The sequence below is a fragment of the Saimiri boliviensis genome, chromosome 7 (assembly GCF_048565385.1).
Source record: "Saimiri boliviensis isolate mSaiBol1 chromosome 7, mSaiBol1.pri, whole genome shotgun sequence".
NCBI classification, from domain to species: Eukaryota; Metazoa; Chordata; class Mammalia; order Primates; family Cebidae; genus Saimiri; species Saimiri boliviensis.
Window position 1 is genome coordinate 219924 of NC_133455.1, and position 23902 is coordinate 243825.

The following is a 23902-nucleotide window of genomic DNA, read 5'->3' on the forward strand; positions in this document are numbered from 1 at the left end:
GTCTAGAATGGAACCTGCAGTATCTCCAAGGTATGCCTGTATTCTGTTCACTTTTTTCATTTACTTTCTGCTCCTCACACTACTAATTCCAATTGTTTTATCTTCAACTAGTAACAAAAAAGACAGCATGTGAGGAGTTAATTTCTGAGCTCTGGGGAAGCAGCAGTAGAGACTCTGCCATTTGAAGGAGAATCCTGTGAGGAATGCAGTAGGTGGTGGCATGGGGATTGTAAATGCCACGTGAATTAGTGACACATTTGCTATTCATCACAGAATGCATAAAGCATATTCTTGCTGCAACACTTTCTCGAGAAAAAGCAAGTAGGAGTTTTAATAATCTTTCATCAGAATTTTTTCTTATTTTTGTCAAATGTGAATTTTATGATGCCCAAGAATGTAGGTTTTATGACCAAACAAAAATTGTCCAGGGATTTACTTTGGTTTTAAAACTGTTGTTTGAAGTTATAAATGCATTTTTTCTTAAGCCTTAAGTATAGATTACAAAATTAATTTGTTTACAAGTTGGCAAATTTTAACAACTTAAACGGATGTTTAAACACTTTGCTGTCAATTAAAAAACTTAAGGTTGGGTACGGTAGCTCATGCCTATAATCTCAGGACTTTGGGAGGCCGAGGCAGGTGCATGAGTTGAGGCCAGGACTTCAAGACCAGCCTAACCAATATGGCAAGACTCCATCTCTAGTAAAAATGAAAAAAAAAAATTAGCTGGATGTCATTGTGCATGTCTGTAATCCCAGCTACTCAGGTGGCTGAGGCATGAGAATTGCTTGAACCTGGGAGGTGGAGTTTGCAGTGAGCTGAGCTCACCCCACTGCACTCCAGCCTGGGTGACAGACTAAGACTCTGTCTCAAAAAAAAAAAAAAAAAAAAAAAAAAAAAAAAAAAAGAAAACACTTAATTAAATACCTTAATTCTGCATCTATAAATTTAAAAAATTCAATTTGTTTTTTCAAGTACTTCATTTGTCTTACTACTGAAGCTTTTGAGGTACTCAAGTAGTTTTATAAATCTACCAAAAACCTTTAAAATATGGAGCATTATATATGTTCTTAAAATATTTTAATATTGTATAAACATTTAATTAAATTAATAAATGAGAAAAACAAGAAGCATATTGCCAACACCTGCTTCTGGTGAGGGCTCCAGCTATGGGTTTGGTGGAATGTAACAGCTGAATTTGTTTCATTACATCCTATCAGGTGAAACATGATTTTGATTTGTCTTATTACTAATAATGTTTATTTTACTAATTTGATTAAGGTGTTTTGGTCAAGCTTCATGACTATAAAGTTATTTTCTCTGTAATTAATCAATATTTTATGCAATTAATTTAACATTTTAAATTAATATTTCAAGTTCTTTCTGTATTTACATTAATATGGATTTGTTAACTCCTATGTGACTCAATGGATATAGTCTGTTATTATTATTTATTTATTATTTTTTTTTTTATTTTGAGACAGAGTTTCTCTCTGTCACCAGGCTGGAGTGCAGTGGCATGATCTCGGCTCACTGCAACCTCTGCCTCCTGGGTTCATGCAATTCTCCTGCCTTAGCCTACTGAGTCAGTGGGATTGCAGGCACCTGCCACCACACCCAGCTAATTTTTTTTTTTTTTTTTTTTTTTTTTTTTTTTTTTGTAGTTTTAGTAGAGATCAGGTTTCTCCAGGTTGGCCAGGCTGGTCTCGAACTCCTAACTTCAAGTGATCCACCCATCTTGGCCTCCCAAAGTGCTAGGATTACAGGTGTGAGCCACTGCATCCGGCCCCTCTTAAGTTTATTTTTAGTTGTGTTAAAGTACATATAATAGAATTTACCCTCTTAACAATTTTTAAGTGTACACAGTTCAATGTTATTAAGCACACTCTCAGTATCTGGGCTTGGTCATGCAAGGAAAATGTATGCCCTTCCTCTTGACTTTATGATCCAATTTCTCTTTGCTTTTTTTTTTCTTTTTTATCACATAAACTTGGCTATCAGATTAGAAAAGACAGAACTCTCCTTCGACAGTGAGAGGTAGAGTTTAGAGAACAGGTGGGGAACATTGAAAATACCCACACATACAAAAGCATTTAAAATCTGGACATAGAAAATGGCTCTGCAAAGGTCATTGCCACTGGAATGAACAGAGAGGTTAAGGAGTAGAGAGATAAAAATACTTTTTTTTTTTTAGTCAGATTTTTGTCATTGTTGCCCAGGCTGGAGTGCAATGGTATGATCTTGGCTCACCACAACCTCTGCCTCCCGAGTTCAAGGGATTCTCCTGCCTCAGCCTTCCCAGTAGCTGGGATTACAGGCACATGCCACCATACCCAGCTGGCTAATTTCGTACTTTTAGTAGAGATGGGGTTTCTCCACATTGGTCAGGCTTGTCTCGAACTCCCGACTTCAGGTGATCCACCCACCTCAGCCTCCCAAAGTGTTGGTATTACAGGCGTGAGCCACCATGTCCAGCCTGAAAATACTTCTAATTAGCCAAATTAATGTGTTCTTTATGAGAATTATGGCTAGTCTCAGATCAGGCTTGAGGTAAGCAAGGCTGGTGCGTTGGCACCTTAAGTCCTGGAGTTCTAGAAATAAATATCCTAGAGTTTTCAGAAAATACAAGTCATGTATCTGATTCCTTGAGATTGTAATCTATCCCCAGGCAGGGCTAGACATGTAATCAGTGTAATGTGGGCACAGTGAATGAGTGAACATTAATACTTTCTGATTTCTTATGTGCCTATAGCATTTGTAACTGATGCCAGGGCCTCGCTTAAAATTTCTCATGCTTTTCCATTACAGTCAGAATAATTCCAATATCCTCAGCTAGATGTAGACGTAAGAGGTAGCTGAAAAAGTGCAGACACTACAGCCAAAGTGATCGGGATTTGAATCCCAGCTCCTTCACATCTTATTGTACAACCTTGGACAAGTCATTCTGAACTCACAACACAGAAGGAATAAACACTTGAGTTGTGAAAATTAAATGGGATAATACATGCAACTTGCATGCCACATGTGACTTGTTTAGCAGTTTACTTCCCTTTAGATTCTGATTTCCACTTAAAAGCGGTGTAATTTTAAAGACACATTATCACCACAATGGCAACATAAAGAAGGAGCCAGGACACTGAGGAAGAAGGACTGAGGAGACATTTATCTTTGGAAAGAATAACAAACGGCTTTTTTTTTTTTTTTTTTTTTTTTTTTTTGAGACTGAGTCTCACTATATTCCCCAGGCTGGAGTGCAGTGGAATGCTCACTGCAACCTCTGCCTACCAGGTTCAAGCGATTCTCCTGCCTCAGCCTTCCAAGTACCTGGGATTACAGGCATGCATCATCATGCCTGGCTAATTTTTATATTTTTATTAGAGACGGGTTTCACCATGTTGGCCTGGCTGGTATCGATCAAGTGATCTGCCCACCTCAGTCTCCCAAAGTGTTGCAATTATAGGCGTGAGCCATTGCGCATGGCCAGCAATATTTTTTAAATACTAAAATAGCTATTTTTGTAAGATTCCCCCCAAACTATATACCAGACACGATCTTATTCAATTTCTGCCACAAAATTGCTAGTTATTTTTCAGATGAGGCCTCACCATTTACAAGCTTCGTTTTGTCAAGTAACTTAAAATCTCCAAACCCTAGCTCCTATCAGAGGTACTTTTTCAGCTGCCATTGCCATGCAGCAGCTGCCACACGTTGAAACGAGGAGCTGAAGAGAGAGTGGCCTCTGACGGCGTGGCCTGGCCTCAGTTCCCTGCCTCACCGCAATCAGGATACGGATTACTCCCAATATTTCCCGTATGGTCTCTGCAGTCAGTTGCTCTCCCACCCTCAGCCTGAGGAAACCACTAACTTATCTCCTGTCGTTAATTTTATAAATGGAGTCACATAGTAGGTCCTCTCTGTTTTGAGACAGGATCTCACGCTCTTTCCAGAATAGTGAAGTGGCACAATCACGGCTCACTGCAGCCTCAACCTCCTCTGGCTCAAGCAATCCTGTTACCTCAGCCAGCTGAGTAGCTGGGCCCACAGGTGTGCGCCACTATACCCAGCTAATTTTTGTATTTTTTGTAAAGAGGGGGTTTTGCCACATTGCCTACCCTGGTATTGAACTCCTGGGCTCAAGCGATCCGCCTGCTTCGGCCTCCCAAAATGTTGACATTACAGGCGTGAGCCACCACACCTAGCCAGTACTTTGTGTGTGTGACTTAGAATATTTGTGAGATTTTCCTATGCTGTTAGTTGTGTCACTATTTTGTTACATTTTATTGCTGAGTAGTATTCCATTATATAAATGTACCACAATTTTCCATTCACCCATCTATTGTGCTGTGTTTATTGCAGTTTTGAGTTACTACAAATAAGACTGAACATTCATCTACATGTTCTTGCATGGACATGTATTTTCAGTTCTTTTGGGTTTATGCCTACAGTGGAATTGATGGGTCATATGGTAACTGTTTAGTATTTTGAAGATATGCCAAACTCTTCCAAAGTGGCTGCACCATTTTACAGTCCCAGTAGCAATGTATGTGTTCTAATTTCTCCAATCCTCCGTTACATTTATCATGTCATTTTTCTTAGCCATGCTACTGGAGGTGAAGCGCTTCTCTCTTTATGGTTTTGATTTGCATTTCCCTAATGACTAATGATCTTAAGCATCTTTTCCTGTATTCACTGGCCATCCATGTGTATTCTTCTGTGAAGCATTTGTTAAAATATTTGCTTATTTTCATTTTTTTTCTTATACTGAGTTAGGAGTTTTTTACATTCCAGACACAAGTCCTTATATCGGTATTGTGAATATATACTCCTGTTGGGTTTTTTCCAGACAGGATCTCACTTCGTGGCCCAGGCTGGAGTGCAGTGGTTTGCTCATGGCTCACTGCTGCCTTTATCTCCCAGATTCAAGCGGTCCTCTCACCTCAGCCCTCCGCGCCTCCCATGCCTGCACCCCCATATAGCTGGGAGTACATGTGCGTGCCACCATGCTCAGCGTTTTGTGGCTTTTTTTCTAAGGATGGGGTTATGCCAAGTTGTCCAGGCTGGCCTCAAACCCCTGGCTCATGTGATCTGCCTGCCTCAGCTTACCGAAGTGCTAGGATTACAGGCATGAGCCACTGTGTCCGGCCCTATTGTTTTTAAAAGAGCTGAAGTTTTAAATTCTGATGAAGTCTGATTTATATTTGTGCTTTTTGTGCTACACATTTTTGGAATATCAGGCTTTATGTATATCCTCATGAGAACACCACAGTCTTCATTGCTGTAGTTGCATAGTCAGCTTTAAAAGTAGCAGTAAAAGCTCCTCAGCTTTGTTCTTTGGAAAAGTTTGCTTTGGTTATTCTAGGTCCTTTGCATTTCCCCATAAATCTTTGATTAGTTTGTCAATATCCACACAAACGCCTGTGCGCTTAAAGATTGATTTCGGGAGGACTGCCGTCTTCACAATGCTGAGTCTTCCCATGCTTGACCACAGTATATTTCTCCATTTCTTTTATTTATTTATTTTATATATATATATATATATATATATATATATATTTTTTTTTTTTTTTTTTTTTTTTTTTGAGATGGGGTTTCGCTCTTGTTACCCAGGCTGGAGTGCAATGGCGCGATCTCGGCTCACCGCAACCTCCGCCTCCTGGGTTCAGGCAATTCTCCTGCCTCAGCCTCCTGAGTAGCTGGGATTACAGGCGCACGCCACCATGCCCTGCTAATGTTTTGTATTTTTAGTAGAGACGGGGTTTCACCATGTTGACCAGGATGGTCTCGATCTCTTGACCTCGTGATCCACCCGCCTCAGCCTCCCAAAGTGCTGGGATTACAGGCGTGAGCCACGGTGCCCGGCTTATTATATGTATATGTTCTTTAACTTCTTCCAACAATGTTTTATAGTTTTCACTGTTCAGATCTTTCACGTTTCATTAAATTTATCTAACTATTTCACATTTTTTTGTATCACAGTAAATGGAATTGCATTTCTAATTTCACTTCCTAATTGGTCACTGTTAGCTCACGCTGCATCATTTTATAACCTTCCCCTCCATCCCCCATTTCACAGACCCTGGTCAGAGTGAAACATACTCTGGGGTCTTGGGCCGTGAGAAACATCCCACCTAAGCACCTGACTACAGGAACATCCTTATCGCATCCTGCTGGGCTAAAGGGCCAACCACCTGATCACAGGAACATCTTTATCACATCCTGCCAGGCAGCAAGCCACACCACCCACACCTATAATTACCCCATCCTGAAAGCAGCAGTGGGCTCTGGCACTAGGCTGGTCCTCTCTGCAGGTTTTTGCTGGCAATAAACTTGTTTCTGTTGAGCCACCAACTCTCTTTAACCCCCACCTTTCCTTCAAAACCTTTTTTGGTATCATTATAAATAGAACTGTATTTCTAATTTCATTTCCTAATTGGTCACTGCTAGTATACAGAAATAAAGGCTGGGTGTGGTGGCTCACACCTGTAATCCCAGCACTTTGGGAGGCTGAGGCACGTGGATCAACTGAGGTGAGGTCAGTTCGAGACCAGCCTGCCCAACCAGGTGAAACGACGTCTGTACTAAAAATACAAAAAATTAGCTGGGCATGGTAGTGGGCACCTGTAATACCAGCTACCCAGGAGGCTGAGGCAGGAGTAATCACTTGAACCTGGAGGGAGAGGTTGCAGTGAGCTGTGATCATTCCATTGCACTCCAGCCTGGGCAACAGGAGTGAAACTCCATCTCCAAATTAATAAATAGATTTTTGTAACCTTGTAGCCTATGACCTTGCTAGTTCTTTTATTAAGATTCTAGTAGCTTATTTATATGTATGAACCCTCACATCCCTTTTTTGGAGTCAGGATCTCACCCTGTTGCTCAAGTTGGAGTGAAGTGCCGTGATCATAACTCACTGCAACCTCAGATTCTGGGTCTCAAGTGATCCTTCTGTCTCAGGGCCTTTGAGTAGTTAGGATTATAGGTGCACGCCACCACACCTGTCTAATTTTCACATTTTCCATAGAGACAGTGTCTTGCTATGTTGCCCAGGCTGCTCCTGAACTCCTAGCCTTAATCAATCCTCCTCCCTCAGCCTCCCTAGTCATTGGGATTACAAGCATGAGCCAACACACCTGCCTGGCCTTGGTATCAGCTTTTGAAGAGAAAAAAAATATTCCATCACTGAGGAGACTGTTTTCCTAATTCTAAAAGTAACATATATTCTTTGAGGAGACTTTGGGAAGAATCGAAAAGTATAAAAATAGAAAAGCAAATACCAATTTTCCCAATATATAGGTTAACTACTATTAATCTTTTGACAAATTTCCTTAGTTTGGGGTAACACTCATTTTTTACAATACATGTATTTTGACATATTTGAGCTTATTCCATATTAACAATTATTTATCATGCTTTTTTGGTAATACATGACAGTATCATTTTTCCTGTTACAAAACTTTTTGTGTACATCTTAACACCTGCATAATATTCCACTACATGAATATGCCATAAATATTATGCTAGTGTACATTTTTTCATTTTGCAAATTACAGTCATAAATAGTATTTCAGTGATCATCCTCAGACATATTTCTGTCTTCATTACAAGTTAGATCCTATGGTGTTAACAGTAGCAATATTATTAATAGCACCCACTATGTGCCAGGCACTCTTATGTGATTCATACATATCATCCTAATCCACATGACAACTCTTGGAGGTAGACACTAGCAGTACCCTCATTACACAGTCGAGGAAACTGAGCCCCAGCTAAGTGACTATTATACTCCCTTAATGAAAACCATTTCTGTAGCATGTTCTATGTGTGTAGGGTGTATACACAGTGACTAGAGCAGCAGGAAACAAGGAACACAGCACCTAGTCCAGGCCTGACTTAACTGAAAATGTGAGGCCTGGGCCAACCCCCTTTTCTCAGGGGTATGGTGACAAGTATGAGCTAGAGGCCATGTTGCTTGTAGTTCTCAAGTCCCCTGATTCTAACCATCATTTCCAGATTTTTCCTGGGAGAGAGATCAACATCTCTGGTTGGCCTCAGCAGGACTTCATCTATCATTCAACAATCATTGAGCATCTAATATTTACGCTAGAAAATGGAGAATCATGGTCAGTCCCTATACAACAGATTGATTCATAGACTGAAACAGAAAATTAAAACAGATCATCTGAATCTTCTGTGGGTTATTAACTTACCAGAGAATCTGAAGACTGGGATCCTCTTCCTAGAATGGAAAACCTTTGTACAAACAGAATAAATGTGTATACAACATCACAGATTGTTTACTGATCATCAGAAATGAAACCTATATCCACTATTTGTCAGTGATTTTCCCAGGTTGTTAAGTTCTGATTTAGGCAAAAGTGGAAAACCTGTGTATGTCTGTAAGGGAAGTGAGAACTCAGTAAGTTCTTATAAGCACACAAGCAGATTTCAATTAAGTAACAGACATTAGGGTGGGGCAATAATATTAATAATCGCAGCCGGTAACTACAGAGAACATAACATACGTCAGGCACTATTCTAAGCCGTTTCTGTTTACTCATTTAATACTCACCATAATCCTACCAGGTAAGTACTATTATTATCGCTAATATACAGAGGAGGATATCAGTAAGTTTGGCACAGAGAAGCAAAGTAGCATGTTCAAGATCACCCAGCTAGAGGGGTTTCAACCTGGGTAGTCTAGCTCAAGTCTATGCTCTTAAACACTAATCTTTCTTTATAAAGATAAAAGACTACCTTGAGATGGAGGGTATCTTTGGGCAGTGATCTGTTTATCACATGAGGACACTTGGTCTAAATATTGTTTAAATACTTGTTCCCACTAAAATGTGGACCCTCCCTGATATGTCCAAATGTCCAATGTTTCCCTAGGTCCTAACATCCAGAGGATCACTGTGTTTTCAAATTCTCAGGAGCTTTCGCAATGCTGGGAAGAGTGGAAAGAGTGGAACTGTGTGACCCGAAACAACTTAGAATAGGAAGGTTCATTAATAGGTGGTACTCAAAGCTTCTTTGATTGTAGAATAGAGAAAGTAGATATCCTCTTAAAATATTTAAAAGTTTCTTAAATTATTACAGCAACATTAAACAGACTATAAAACTCAGTCAAAATCCCATTATCTAACAAATCAATTCTGTTCAATTATCTATATACTTTCAATTCTTGCCCACATGCAAATATATTTAAAAATGGGTTGGTACTGGTAGCATAGAGGTGTTGTTTTTAAATGCACTACATTATAAGCATTTTCTTTGCTGTTAACCAAAATATGGTTTCTACCAGACACATGAAACATGCCAAACACTACTAAATGTCCCAGAAGTAAACAGTGACATATTGATGGAATATTATTTTACATCTTTTGTTGCATTAACTCTATCATTTTTAAATTCTCAGCAACAACTCTCACTAGAGTAGCATGCTCATTTCTTTTCAAATGAAGGGGTTCTTGCTCAACGACTCACCTATTTAATAATTCCATCTCAGATTCTACCATTTACAACTTGGTCATGAATGCTCCCAGGCCAATTACTTCTGTAGGAATTCATGAAAAGAAGAAAATCTGATGGATCTGTGTTACGAAATAAACTTTGTGGTTTCTTTCCCTTCCAGGACCAATTCTCTAATGTGCAATGGAACAGTAACAAGACTGAAAGCATCTCCACGTATATTCGATTTGTACAGCTTATCTCCAGGAGTTCTCAAATGCAAAATAAGGTTATTGCTCTTTGTGAAAAATTCCCATATTTATTAGTAAGCATTTTCTCTAATATGATTTGTCTGGTATCTAATAAGGTTAGAGGTATTAGCAAGTGCTGTTCCACACTGATGACATGTTAAGAACTGCTCTCCAGTGTGAGCTATTTGATGAACTACAAATGGAGAGTTCTGGCTGAAGATAATGCCACACTGATTACATTTATAGGTCTCTTCTCCAATATGAACTCTCTGATGCTTCATGAGATCATTCTTCCGGATGAAGGCTTTCCCACATTGACAGCATTCATATGGTTTCTCTCCAGTGTGTATCCTCTGATGCACAATGAGGGCAGAACTCTGACTGAAAGATTTTCCACAGTCATGACACTCATATGGTTTCTCTCCAGTGTGGGTTCTTTGATGTGAATAAAGGTGAGAGCTTCGACTAAAGCATTTTCCACAATCCTTACACTCAAAAGGTTTTAGTCCAGTGTGGATTCTATGATGCACAACAAGGTGAGATCTCTGGCTATAAGACTTTCCACATTCATTACATTCATAGGGCCTCACTCTAACATGAGTTCTCTGATGCAGAATGAGATGTGTGCTCTGTCTAAAAGATTTCCCACATTCAGGACATTCATAGGGTTTCTCTCCAGTATGTGTCCTCTGGTGTCTAATAAGCCTAGAGCTATGAACAAAAGATTTCCCACACTGATTACATGTGTAGAGTTTGTCTCCTGTATGAGTTCTCTGATGGGTAACAAGGTGAGAGAACCAGCTGAAGGATTTTCCACATTCTTTACATTCATAGGGTTCCTCACCAGTATGGGTCTTTTGATGTCCAATGAGGTGAGAACTCCGGCTGAAAGATTTTCCACATTCTTTACATTCATAGGGTTTTTCTCCAGTATGAATAAGCTGGTGCCTAGTAAGATTAGAGCGCCAGCTAAAGTATTTTCCACATTCCTTGCATTCATAGGGTTTTTCTCTATGTATGCCCCTTGACATACCAAGAGAAGTACCATGAGTAACAGAGTTATCACTATCAGAGCATTTGTAGGATTTATCACCTGTGTGAGTTCTTGCAAATTGAATAAGGTGAATGTTCTGACAGAAGGTTTGACCACATTCATTACTGTTACTTGAACAACTTTCCTGATGACCATTAAGAACTAAATCATGTTTTAAACTTTTAGTATGTGAGTCACGTTTATGGAAATATTCTCTCAGTACTAGCTGAGCAGGAAGAAGACAGTTTCCCCCATATTTGCCACTTTCAGGGACTCTCTCCTGAGTAAATACTTTCTTTTGGGTGAATGCCACTTGCCTCAAATGTGTCTCCCGGTTTCCCTGATACTCGTCTAACTGGTCTTTACATTTCCAGACTTCTTCTAACGATAAATACCAGAGATCATTTCTTGCCATTCCTTCCATTTTAATGTCACAGGATTGCTTATCTTTAAAAATGCTCCTACTGGAAACTGATGATTTAATTTCAAATGCAGTCTCTGAATCTGAAAGAAATCAAAAATCTTTGTGTAACTAAAGAGAGTATTAAGGTGAGAATGGTAGGATGTATGTGGAGACAAAATATGTGAGACGTACAGAGGTGCTTTCAAATACAGCTTTACAACTTTGATAGAGAATAAGAAAAAAGAAGGGAGCAGTAAACAGTAAATGCACTGGGGTGCACAGTACTCAAAAGGAGCAAAAAGAGTAAGAGAAGCCACAAGACAGAACATGACATATGGGATAAGGATATTCAACGGTGAGGGGAGAAATAAGGGAAATTCTATAAAAACGACTGCACTCCCATTTTATAATCCAGATATTAACAATGTAAGTCCCTCACCCATCTACTTCTTGTCAGTACTTTCCCCTGACACATTCTTCACATTACTATCAATTTAGTATTCTTTTTTTTTTTGAGATGGACTATCACTCTGTCACCCAGGCTGGAGTGCAGTGGCGTGATCTCGGCAACCTCCGTCTCCTGGGTTCAAGTGATTCTCCTGCCTTAGCCTCATAAGCAGCTGGGACTGCAGGCATATGCCACCATGCCAGCTAATTTTTATATTTTTAGTAAAGGCGGGGTTTCACCATATTGTTCAGGCTGATCTTGAACTCCTGACCTCAGGGCAATCCACCCGCTTCAGCCTTTTTTTTTTTTTTTTTTTTTTTTTTTGAGACAGTTTCGCTCCTGTTGCCCAGGCTGGAGTGCAATGGCACAATCTTGGCTCACTGCAACCTCCACCGCCTGGGTTCAAGTGATTCTCCTGCCTCAACTTCCCAAGTAGCTGGGATTACAGGCGCCCACAACCACATGTGGCTAATTTTTTCTGTATTTTTAGTAGAGACAGGGTTTCACCATTTGGGCCAGGCTGGTCTCGAACTCCTGACCTCAGGTGATCCACCCTCCTTGGCCTCCCAAAGGGCTGGGATTATAGGCATGAGCCACTGCACCTGGCCCAATTTAGTATTTTTAAACCATGAATGCAGCCATATGTCAGGCAACGCTTTTTATCTGTAGTATTACAGAAGCACTACAGAGTAACACCCAGATGACTGACACAGCAGACCTTTCAAAGCAGCTGCATGACAAGGTGGAATAGTAACTACACAAAAGTTAGCAAGATACAAGTTCCAATCTAAGTTTTATACTCCTAGTAGTGGTGAATTTACACAAGTTGCTCAATGTTGTTTTTTTTTTTGACACGGAGTTTCGCTCTTGTTACCCAGGCTGGAGTGCAATGGCGCGATCTCGGCTCACCGCAACCTCCGCCTCCTGGGTTCAGGCAATTCTCCTGCCTCAGCCTCCTGAGTAGCTGGGATTATAGGCACGCGCCACCATGCCCAGCTAATTTTTTGTATTTTTAGTAGAGACGGGGTTTCACCATGTTGACCAGGTTGGTCTCGATCTCTCGACCTTGTGATCCACCCGCCTCGGCCTCCCAAAGTGCTGGGATTACAGGCTTGAGCCACCGCGCCCGGCCCAGAAAATCTTATGGAGAAGTTTTTCAAACTACAAATGCCAATTGGAAGATTCTATGAAGAACATGTATTGTAAGGGGCATGCTAAGCACTAATGCAGGACAATTCTGAGTGGAGAGTTTGATCATAAGAATGAGGAGCTTTCTTTTATTAATATCCTAAAATCTTCCACATATTATATAACATAGCCATGCAAGTAAGCTATTGTCAAAGTCCATTGGACCCATTAATCAACAACTGATTTTTAAAAATTGTCACTCATTATATTTTTTGTTTTGATAACGAATTTCACAGCCCTGTAGATTCTATAAAACTCCATGCATTAAGTCCATGAAATCTTTTGACAATGAATTTTCAATAAAAATATAAACTGCTGGATCCAGTTAATAATTGCTATTTTTAGATACTTGTCAATAGACATTCAGGAAGGCTTGCTGGATGGACAAAATAGAAAAGAAAGAAGGTGATAAAGAAAATATAACAGTACTTCCTCCTGCAGTCCCAAGGCAGTTGGGAGCAGCAGTAGCAGCAAGTAGCAGAAGTAGCAGCAATCCCAGCTACTCAGAAGGCTGAGAGAGGAGAATAGCAAGAAAGGCCTGCTTTGAGACAGCATTTTGATACAATCACCTACAAGGTAAATATTAAAAAGTGAAAAAGAGCATATGATAATATTTCAAAGTAGAGATTTAAACGAAGTGGAAGTTCAGAAAAGGAAGAGGCCAGTACTTAATGAGGAATCATAAAAGGCTTCATGGGAAAAAAACTTGACGCTAAATTATAGGACAAGTAAGACTCAGACAGATTTAATTTACATCTCACTTAAAGTCTGAGATGCAGGGAAATGCCTGATATGTATGTATACTAGGTATCAGAGGAAAAGACAGACATGACTGCTTGTTATTCTGATGTGAACAGACTGCACTGGGCTTCAGAGCTTCGTGTTCTGGATAAGCCCACATGGTGCATCCCAGACATTCTGCACGATGAGAAGCAGCAACATCTGAGATGGATGAGGAGAAGGATGTCAGAGTATGGAGCTTAGAAACAAAAACTGGGGAAAAGATCACTTGTAGAGAACAAAAGAGTGGGAAGCTGAAGGACAACTTTCTGTCTTTTAACCTAGAAGGCTCCCTGTCCCTGTGCTTAGATATACACAGGGGAGTTCGGGAAAGAATTATGTTTAAAAGCTACACACACACACACACACACACACACACACACACACACACACACACATATATTTTTTAAATAGAGTCTCACTCTGTTGCCCAGGCTGGAGTGCTGGAGTGCTGGAGTGCAGTAGCACAATCTCGATTTACAGCTACTTCCAACTCCCAGGTTTAAGTGATTCTCCTGCCTCAGCTTCATGAGTAGCTAGGACTACAGGCACATGTTACCACATCCAGCTAATTTTTGTATTTTTAGTAGATATGGGATTTTGCCATATTGGCCGGGCTGGTCTCAATCTCCTGACCTCAGGTGATCCACCCGCCTTGGCCTCCCAGAGTGCTGGGATTACAGGCATGAGCTACCATGCCCGGCCTAGAAATAAATTTTTAAAACATTAAATAAAGAACTAGATAGAGGCTGGGCACAGTGGTTCATGCCTGTAATCCCAGTATTTTGGGAGGCCAAGGTGGACAGATCACTGGAGATCGGGAGTTCGAGACCAGTCTGGCCAACATGGTGAAACCCCATCTCTCCTAAAAATACAAAAATTAGGCCAGGTGTAGTGGCTCACGCCTGTAATCCCAGCACTTTGGGAGGCCAAGGGAAGTGATCACTTGAGGTCAAGAGTTTGAGACTAATCTGACCAACATGGAGTAACACTCTCTACTAAAAATATAAAAATTGGCCAGGCGTGGTGGTGCATGCCTGCAATCCCAGCTACTCAGGAGGTTGAGAGAGGAGAATAGCTTGAACCCAAGACGTGAAGGTTGTGGTGAGCCAAGATCATGCCATTGCACTCCAGCCTGGGCAACAAGAGAGAGACCCTGTCTCAAAAAAAAAAAAATTAGCTGGACATGGTGGCACATCTGTAATCCCAGCTACTCAGGAGGCTTAGGCAGGAGAATCACTTGAACTTGAGAAGCGGAGGTTGCAGTGAGCTGAGACCATGCCACTGCACTCCAGCCTGGGAGACTGAGTGAAACGCCATCTCAAAAAAACAAAACAAAACACTGAAGTATAGTGGGAAAAACAGGTGTTTCTGTGAGCAGCCATTCTGGAAATAAAGGAAGGAGAGTTGAGGCAATAGAATTCATGAACTCTCTGCAGCAGTTTTCTACCTGGCAGAAAATAAACTCTCAAAAAAGAAGAAGGTGCTAAGAGTCCCACTCTAAAGCTTGCACAGAGAATTGAGTTGTGGGAAGGGGCCACATGAAAGAAAAAGAGCAAAAATGCAATAAGTGATTCTATGAAAAACGAGAGCATAAGATGCTAGGGTCCGTGGTAATAAGCAGGAGATGTGCAAGGGCCGAAACCAAGCATGTCAAGAGAGACAGAAACCTTTGTCTCTGAGTGCGAATGGAATACAGAGAGAAAACTGGCAGTGGGGAAGTAGGGGTCAGATAAACTCAGTCTTTCCAGGAAGAAGGGCCTGTGAGCAGGGCCAGTAGCACTATCTCCAGAAGTTCTAGCGCCTCACAGCTCATCTGGGCTGCTGCCTATGACAACTCTTGTCTGGTCCTCACCAGGATGGGTCTCTTGGTGAATCCCTCTCTCCACCACCCAGGGCTCTTCTCCTTTCTCCAACCGGAGGATCACATCTGGCTTAGTAAGTTGACAACCTGTTCACAATGAAAGACAAAGAACGGGGTGAGAGTCAGGGGAGCTCTGGGGTAGGCACAAATAAACATCTCAGATTCAACCTGACCCCTCAACCCTCTGCAGGACTGGCAGGGACTCTAAAGAGCTGACAGAGGGGCCAGGCACGGTGGCTCATGCCTGTAATCCCAGCACTTTGGGAGGCCAAGGTGGGCGCATCACAAGGTCAGGAGTTCGAGACCAGCCTGGCCAACGTGGTAAAACCCCGTCTCTACTAAAAAAAAAATAAATAAATACAAAAATTAGCCGGGCATGGTGGCAGGCACCTGTTAATCCCAGCTACTCGGGCGGCTGAGGCAGGAGAATCGCTTGAACCTGGGAGGTGGAGGTTGTAGTGAGCCGAAACTGCACCATTGCACTCCAGCCAGGGCGACAGAGTGAAACTCTCTCTCAAAAAAAAAGAAACAGGAAAAAAAACAAAAACAAAAACAAGTTTTCAGAGGCAGGAAAACTTTTTAAAGAGGTATTTTTAGAACTTCAATACATTAAGTTTTTCACAAAAGCTAGAGTGAAAAAACCCTGTTCTATGCCTCAAAGAAATTAAGACATTAGGTCTCTGAATCGCAAGACTGTACTCTGAATGCTTCAGGGTCTATCTCCCTTTGGATCAATGGAGAACCAAAATCTTCAAAAACAGAGTTAGTCTTACCCAAGGAAACCAGGTTCTTATAGTTCTCCAACATCACATTTCTGTACACGATCTGCTGAGCAGTGTCCAGCAGCTTCCACTCCTCCCTGGTGAAGTCCACAAATATATCCTTGAAGGTCACCAGTGTCTACAACATCAAACACATTTGCATTGCACTAGATACGTATCTTTGCTGTTCCCCCTTCCTGATCACAAACAGGAAGATAAATTAATAGCACTGAGGCAGGTAGAGTGGATGGACCATAGTTCATTCCAGGAGTGAGTAGTATTTATTCTGGTCAAGTCTTAAAAGGAAGGGCTATAAGATACCTGCTGTGTAAAAACAAGTTTTATGTTATGCTTTAGGTTAAAAAAAACTGTCATAAGCATTTTTATTTAAATTAAATTTTAAACAGCTATGGCAGAGAGAATCATCCATTCTCCAAAAAAGTAAACCCACTTTTATACTATGTAAAATAAAGAAGCTAATTCAAGCCACTAAAAGAGGTGAAAAAAGTATTGAGTTCAAGTACACCTTAATGCTTAAGAGATTTACCAACCTAGCCATGTTTTGTAACTTAAAATAATTATCCAAAACATTTTTCATGACCATTTGTAGGCACTAAAAACACATGGAAGAGTTGGGAGATTGTATTAGCAGTAGCAAAACAATCTGACAAAGAAACAGGAGACAGATGCAAGGCCCTTATCAGCCACATCAAAAGTAAGTATTGATTTATATAGAGAGAAAAACCCACCTGAGTGACTGAGGGTCTCTCACCAAAGACCATGAAGGTGAGAAGACAGTAGAATAATGTTTTTAAATGCTGAAAGGACAGACAAACCAGAATTTCTACATCCAGTGAAAGTGTCTTTCAAAATGATGCAAAATATATTCTCAAAGGAACTATAACAGAATTTGTGGCCAGAAGATCTGCTATAGAAGATGTGCTGAAGGAAGTTCTTCAGGCAGAAGGAAAATGATACCAGAGAGAAACCTGAATGGGTGATGAATAACAAAAACAGTACATATCTGAGTAAATACAATACATTTGTTTTCTTCTCTTAAATTCTTCAAAAATACACAGAACAGTTGAAAAAAAGATCTGTAACATTTTCTGGTGAAGTTTTTCAATATACAACCTGAAATCTCAGAAATGGAAGATAAGTAACAAAAAGAGTAGATAAATGAGTAAATATATTTGTTTTCTTCTCTTAAATTCTTCAAAAATGCATAAAGCAGTTGAAAGAAAGACCTGAAACATTTTGTAGTGAAGTTTTTCAATATACAACTTTAGCATAAAGAGAGGAATGTAAAGGAACCCATACGTTGTAAGGCTTTGAGATTTTACTTGAAGTGGTAAAAATTAACTCTAAGTGGACTATAAAAAGATCAGGTATGTATATTCTAATCCCTGTGGTGAACATTAAAAGATTCAAAAATAAAACTAAAAAACCAAGATATTAAGTGAATACTAAAAAATATTCAAATAATTCAACTAAAAGCAGTAAAGTAAGAAGGAGGAAAAGATATACAGAGAACATATAATAAAATAACACACTTAAACCCAATTGTACCAATAATAACATTAAACAGAAATGGTCTAAACATAATTTAAAAACAGGTCACCAAACTGTATTAAGAAAAAAAAAAGCAGCCAGGTACTGCAGCTCACACTTGTAATCTCAGCACTTTGGGAGGCTAAGGGAGGTGGATCACTTGAGTTCAAGAGTTCAAGACCAGCCTGGCAACATGACAAAATCTTGTCTCTACAAGAGAAACAAAAAATAGCTGGATGTGGTGGCATGTGCCCAGCTATTCGGGAGGCTGAGAAGAGAGGATGCCTTGAATCCAGGAGGCAGAGGTTGCAATGAGCTATGATCACACCACTGTACTCCAGCCTGGCCAACAGAGCCAAGAACCTGTCTCAAAACACACACACACACACACACACACACACACACACACACACACACTCTCGTGCTCTCTCGCTCTCTCTCTCTCTCTCTCACACACACACACACAATTAAAAAAGGCAACAAAAACTACAAGCCTTGAGCCCAGCAGTTTCAGACCAGCTTGGTGATATCCTGTGTCTACAAAAATTTTAAAACTTAGCTGGATGTGGTGGCTCATGCCTGTAGTCATAGCTACTGGTGATACAGATGATAGGATCACTTGAGGCCAGGAGTTTGAGCCAGACTGCAGTGAGCTGTGATAGCACCACTGCACTCCAGCCTGGGCAATGGTGAGACCCTGCCTCAAAACAAACAAACAAACAAACAAACAAACCAAAAGCCTCAACTATCTGCTACCTAAAAGAAAACAACATTGGGTGAGGTGCAGTGGCTCACGCCTGTAATCCTAACACTTTGGGAGGCCAAGGCAGACGGATCACCTGAGGTCAGGAGTTCGAGACCAGCCTGACCAACATGGAGAAACCCCATCTCTACTAAAAATACAAAATTAGCCAGGTATGGTGGCACATGCCTGTAATCCCAGCTACTTGGGAGGCTGAGGCAAGAGAATCACTTGAACTGGGGAGGCGGAGGTTGTGGTGAGCCAAGATCATACCATTGTACTCCAGCCTGGGCAACAAGAGCAAAATTCCATCTCAAAAAAGAAAAGAAAACAACATTGAATACTTGAATATAACAACCTAGAGAGGTTAAAAGTAAAAGGACAGAAACAGACGTACTATGGAAACACTAATCATATGAAAGCTAGAGTGGCTATATTAGTATCAGACAACATCGATTTCAGAAGAATATTAGCAGAGATAAAGAGGGATATTACATACCGATAAATGTGTCAATCTGCAAAAAAATTTAATAATCCTAAATAGATTAAAAATGTAACACATAAATTTATAAAACTTTCATAAGAAGGCTGGGTGCAGTGGCTCACGCCTGTAATCCCAACACTTTGGGAGGCTGAGGTGGATGGATCACGAGGTCAAGAGATCGGGACCAGCCTGGCCAACACGGTGAAACCCCATCTCTACTAAAAATACAAAAATTAGCTGGGCATGGTGGCGTGCGCCTATAGTTGTAGCTACTTGGGAGGCTGAGGCAGGAGAATCGCTTGAATCCAGGACGTGGAAGTTGCAGTGAGCTGAGGTCGTGCCACTGCACTCCAGCCTGGCAACAAAGCAAGACTCTGTCTAAAAGAAAAAAATTTCTATGAGAAAATATTTGTCATCTTGAGTTATTCAGAGGGTTTCCAGCAATAAATGGACCAAAAGCATGATCCATAAAAGAACAAATTGATAGGCCAGGCATGGTGGCTTATCACCAGTAATCCCAGCACTTTAGGAGGCTGAGGCAGGAGGATCACATGAGGTCAAGGGTTCGAGACCAGCCTGGCCAATGTGGTAAAACCCCATCTCTACCAAATATACAAAAATTAGCTGGCTATGGTGGTGCATGCCTGCCTGTAATCCCAGCTACTCGGGAGGCTAAGGCATGAGAATTGCTTGAACACAGGAGGCAGAGGTTGGAGTGAGTCAAGATCACACCATTGCACTCCAGCCTAAGTGAGAGAGCGAGACTCTGTCTCCAAAAAAAAAAGAAGCAAATTGAAAATTGACAGTGAATTTCATCAAAACTAAAAACCTTTTTTCTTTTCAAAAGACATTGCTAGGAGAATGAAAAGACAAGCCAGAGACTAGGAAATAATATTTGCAAATCATATTATCTGACAAAGGACTTCTATGTATAAGGTAGAGAGACTCTCAAAATTCAATGATAAGAAAACAGACTAGTTTGAAAAATCAGCAAAAGACTAAACTAAACATTTCACCAAAGGAGAATATAGGTAGTAGGTAACAAATAAGCAAATTATGCTCAGTGTCATTATTTATTAGGGAAATGAAAGTTAAAATGACAGTGAGATACCATAAGACGGTTATTAGAAAGGGTAAACATTTAAACTGTGTGATACCAAGTGTTGGTGAGTATGCAGAATAACTGCCATTCTCACATATTACTGTGGGAATGCAAAAATGCTATAACTGCTTTGGAAAACTTGCATATTTTTCATGAAGTTAAACATACTCTTGGCACACACCTATGATTCCCTTGGCTAAATACCTGAGTATAAAAATTTTGTCTACACAAAAACCTACATGCAAATGTGCAAACCTAATAAAGGGCGCTATTTATAATTGGCAAAAACTGGAAGAAACTCAAATGTCCCTTAAAAAGAAATGGATAAACAAAGCGTGGTACAGCCACAGAATGTAAATCTACTCAGCAATAAAAAGGAACATTCTACTGACTCAGGCAACACAGATGAACCTCCAATACACTATGCTATATGGAAAGAGCTAGAGGTGACCTACAACATGACCTCATTTCTATGACATTCTGGAAAAGGTAAAAGCAGTAGGTCAGTGGCTGCAAAGGGCTGGAGAGGGAGTAAGCATGAACTACAAAGCGGTTGCACATAGGGAATTCTAGGATCATGGGTTTGACCCTTAACTTGTTTCTCTCTTTTTTTTTTTTTTTTTTGAGACAGAGTTTCACTCTTTTGCCCAGGCTGGAGTGAAGTGGTAGGATCCCAGCTCACTCCAACCTCCATCCACTGGGTTCAAGCAATTCTCCTCCCTCAGCCTCCAGGTAGCTGGGATTATAGGTGTTCAATACCACACGTGGCTAATTTTTGTATTTTCAGTAGAGACGGGGTTTTGCCGCGTTAGCCAAGCCAGTGTTGAACCCCTGACCTCAGGCAATCCACCCGCCTCAGCCTCCCAGAGTGCTAGGATTACAGGCATGAGCCACCGTGCCTGGCCTGCTCTGTATCCTGAATGAAGTGGTAGCTACACAACTATGTATTTGTCAAAAATCACAGAGCTGTAAATTTAATAATTTAAACATAAATTATTAAATTTAAACATAAATAAAAATATTTAAAGTGGGATGTTCTCTGAGATCTGTAAGCTGGATATCTTCTCTCCTTGCCTCCAGGTCTCCTCTCCTACCCTACTCTGTTCCCAGGGAGGGTGAGCTCTGTGGATTATACCAAAGGTTTCTCTTGCCCTCTGTGTTTCTGATTTATTTCACCAATGGAGATCACCAGCTGGTTATGGCAAGAAAGTTGCCCCCATGCAATAGTGGTGATGTGATGGAGGTACGTTCCCTTGAGAGACAGGAAAAGCCTCTGTGAACTGCAAGTCTGGTTTCCAGAACCTGTCCCTGTTCTCATCCCTTCAGGCTAATGGTGACGACACTCTTCTCCCACCTCATTCTCCTATTACTGAATTTAAGCATGTCTGCCACTTTCCACTAGTCCGTGACTCATTCACTAGTGTTCACTGTTTCTAAGAAGCCTGCCCAGCTTTAACCTAAGTGGCTATCTGATTTCTAGCCTGGTGCTTTCGGCATCCCCAGAAGTAATACGCTGCACTTTTACTGTGAACACAGAGACAAAGTGTGTCATGGGGACACCACTGAAAGGAAAGGTGCCTAAGGTGTTAGTCAAGAAATGGATTTGAAATCTGGCGGACCTGTGGTCAAATCTGTACACCTTAATTTTTTTTTTTTTTTTTGAGATGGAGTTTTGCTCTGATGTCTAGGCTGGAGTGCAGTGGCACGATCTCAGCCCACTACAACCTCCGCCTCCCGAGTTCAAGAAATTCTCCTACCTCAGACTCCTGAGTAGCTGGAACTACAGGCACACGCCATCATGCCTGACCAATTTTTACATTTTTAGTAGAGACGGGGTTTCACCATGTTGGCCAGGCTGGTCTCAAACTGCTGACCTCAGGTGATCTGACCATCTCAGCCTCCCAAAGTGCTGGGATTACAGGTGTGAGCCACCACACCCAACCTGTACACCTTAATTTTGGATTAGATAACGCTTGTTTATTTAGCTTCACCATGAGTTAGTTCTCTTAGGTGTAAAATACCATCTGCCTCACAGTATTATATATACAGGTATTGATCAACTTATGACCTATGCAACTTACGACCATTCAATTTTACAACCACAATCGCTAGCCACAACTGCTCCGTGTCTGGCAGCGCAAACGTTGCCCAGCTGGGCATATGACAGTGCGGACCCGCTTCCGGCAGCACTACCGTCTCCCCGTGCACCATTTCAACTGTACATAGAGCCTACTCAATTGGCGACCAAATCGTGTTACGACCGGTTGGTGGTCCCGACTGTGGTCAGTCAAGCACTGCCTGTACTAACACAACAGGACAATACTGCATTAAAGAACACAAAGATGAGAAGCCATCCACTGCAGTCCAGCAAGTGCAGACATTCCAAGAAAGTATACAGCCTAAGCACATTTTCACATACTTTTGAAATCTCTCGTGTGCTTCTTGCTCTTTGCTGGAAGTAACCACTAACCTGAACTGTGTTGCTTATCGCTTTTAAAATGCCTTTATCTCACATGAATACAGCTGTGAAGTAGTAACTGTTTGCAAATGCCTTTATCTCACACGAATACAGCTGTGAAGTAATGACTGTTTGCAAATGCCTTTATCTCATGAATACAGCTGTGAAGTAGTAACTGTTTGCAAATACCTTTATCTCACATGAATACAGTTGTGAAGTAATAACTGTTTGCAAATGCCTGTTTCTGAAGGTTTTGGTCAGCACAAGTTGTGGATCTTTTTCTTGTATTAGCCCCAGTCCATTTTAAATATAACACTAATTTCATTCCATTCTGTCATATTTTCTATTATTCTACTATACTATTTTGTATATATTTTTAAATTTCTATAATAAAAGAGAGGGAAAGACCAAGCCCACTGTGATCTGTCCTCTTCCTAACTCATTTTTTAGTCAATAGAGCATAGCTTCTCGCAGCATGTTACAATTTAGTCATGTTCTCCTTCCCACAAAACCCTCTTTCCCTACACTGCACACATTCGGTTTTCATCTTAACTCGCAGATGACTGGCTCAGCCTCCTTCACAAGCTCATCACCTCTACCAGCCTTGTCAGTTATCTCTTGGTATTTGTTTCAATTCCTGTTGGCCTTGTTATCACTGTGTACTTGTCTCTGAGGAGTCTCATTAGCCCCATGCAAACACATCTGTGTTGCAGTCAGAGCCAAATAGGCTTAGAAGGTCCACACTGCCCATATTCCCCTCTTGTTTCTGTGTTAGGGCTGCTCTAAATTGCTTTTAGCTGTTCAAACAGGTCACGACCTCTCAAAAGTCTGGGCCTTCACAAATGCAGTTCTCTCATATTTATATGGAAAATCGCAAGACATCCTTAATGTGTTGGCATAAATGTCATTTCAATAAGTTTTCTTCTGAACCTTTAAACTATTTAGATGTCCTCGTGTTAAATGCATATGCCAAACACCTGCCCAGAGCACTCTGGGCGGGGGAGTGAGCCCTCCAGACAGGCCACGGAACCTTGGCTCGAGTCTCACCTTCCTTCCCCAGACCACCTCTCAACGTCTGCATGACGGACCCTCCAGAGGAAGAAGCTGAATAGGCACAGGACCATCTCTCAGCCTAGATGTCCCCAGGCCACACTGCTCCCAGAGAGAACGTTCTGTTCTCCTCAGAGTTCTCTGCACCTTGGCTGCAGTAACCGTTAACTATGTAACTTGTCCCTGAGTCCCTCCAAACAGGGGTTCCCCATGGAGGAATTAACACAGTAAGCACCACACCCAGGACAGTCAGGCCTGAGAGAAACCATAAAGAGGCATCAACATTCCCAGTTCTCTCATCTTTTGGGGAAGAAGTCTTATGTCACCTCACTTGATTCTC

General features: G+C 41.1%; 1 protein-coding gene across 4 annotated transcripts in view; it reads right to left on the reverse strand.

Moving 5' to 3' along the window:
• Window positions 1-1179: 1179 nt before the first annotated feature.
• Window positions 1180-23902, reverse strand: part of ZNF10 (zinc finger protein 10) — a 38038-nt gene continuing 15315 nt past the window's right edge. For 3 of the 4 annotated variants that reach the window (XM_039472157.2, XM_039472158.2, XM_074401977.1), the window contains 3 exons: window positions 16188-16314; window positions 15406-15501; window positions 1180-11235 (listed from right to left, as the gene is read on the reverse strand). In XM_039472157.2, the coding sequence (XP_039328091.1) occupies window positions 9770-11235; window positions 15406-15501; window positions 16188-16314 (1689 nt within the window). In that variant the 3' untranslated portion in view covers window positions 1180-9769. Of the gene's footprint in view, window positions 11236-15405; window positions 15502-16187; window positions 16315-16924; window positions 17165-23902 lie in introns of all 4 variants that reach the window. The other variant, XM_074401978.1, reaches the window with a different exon arrangement.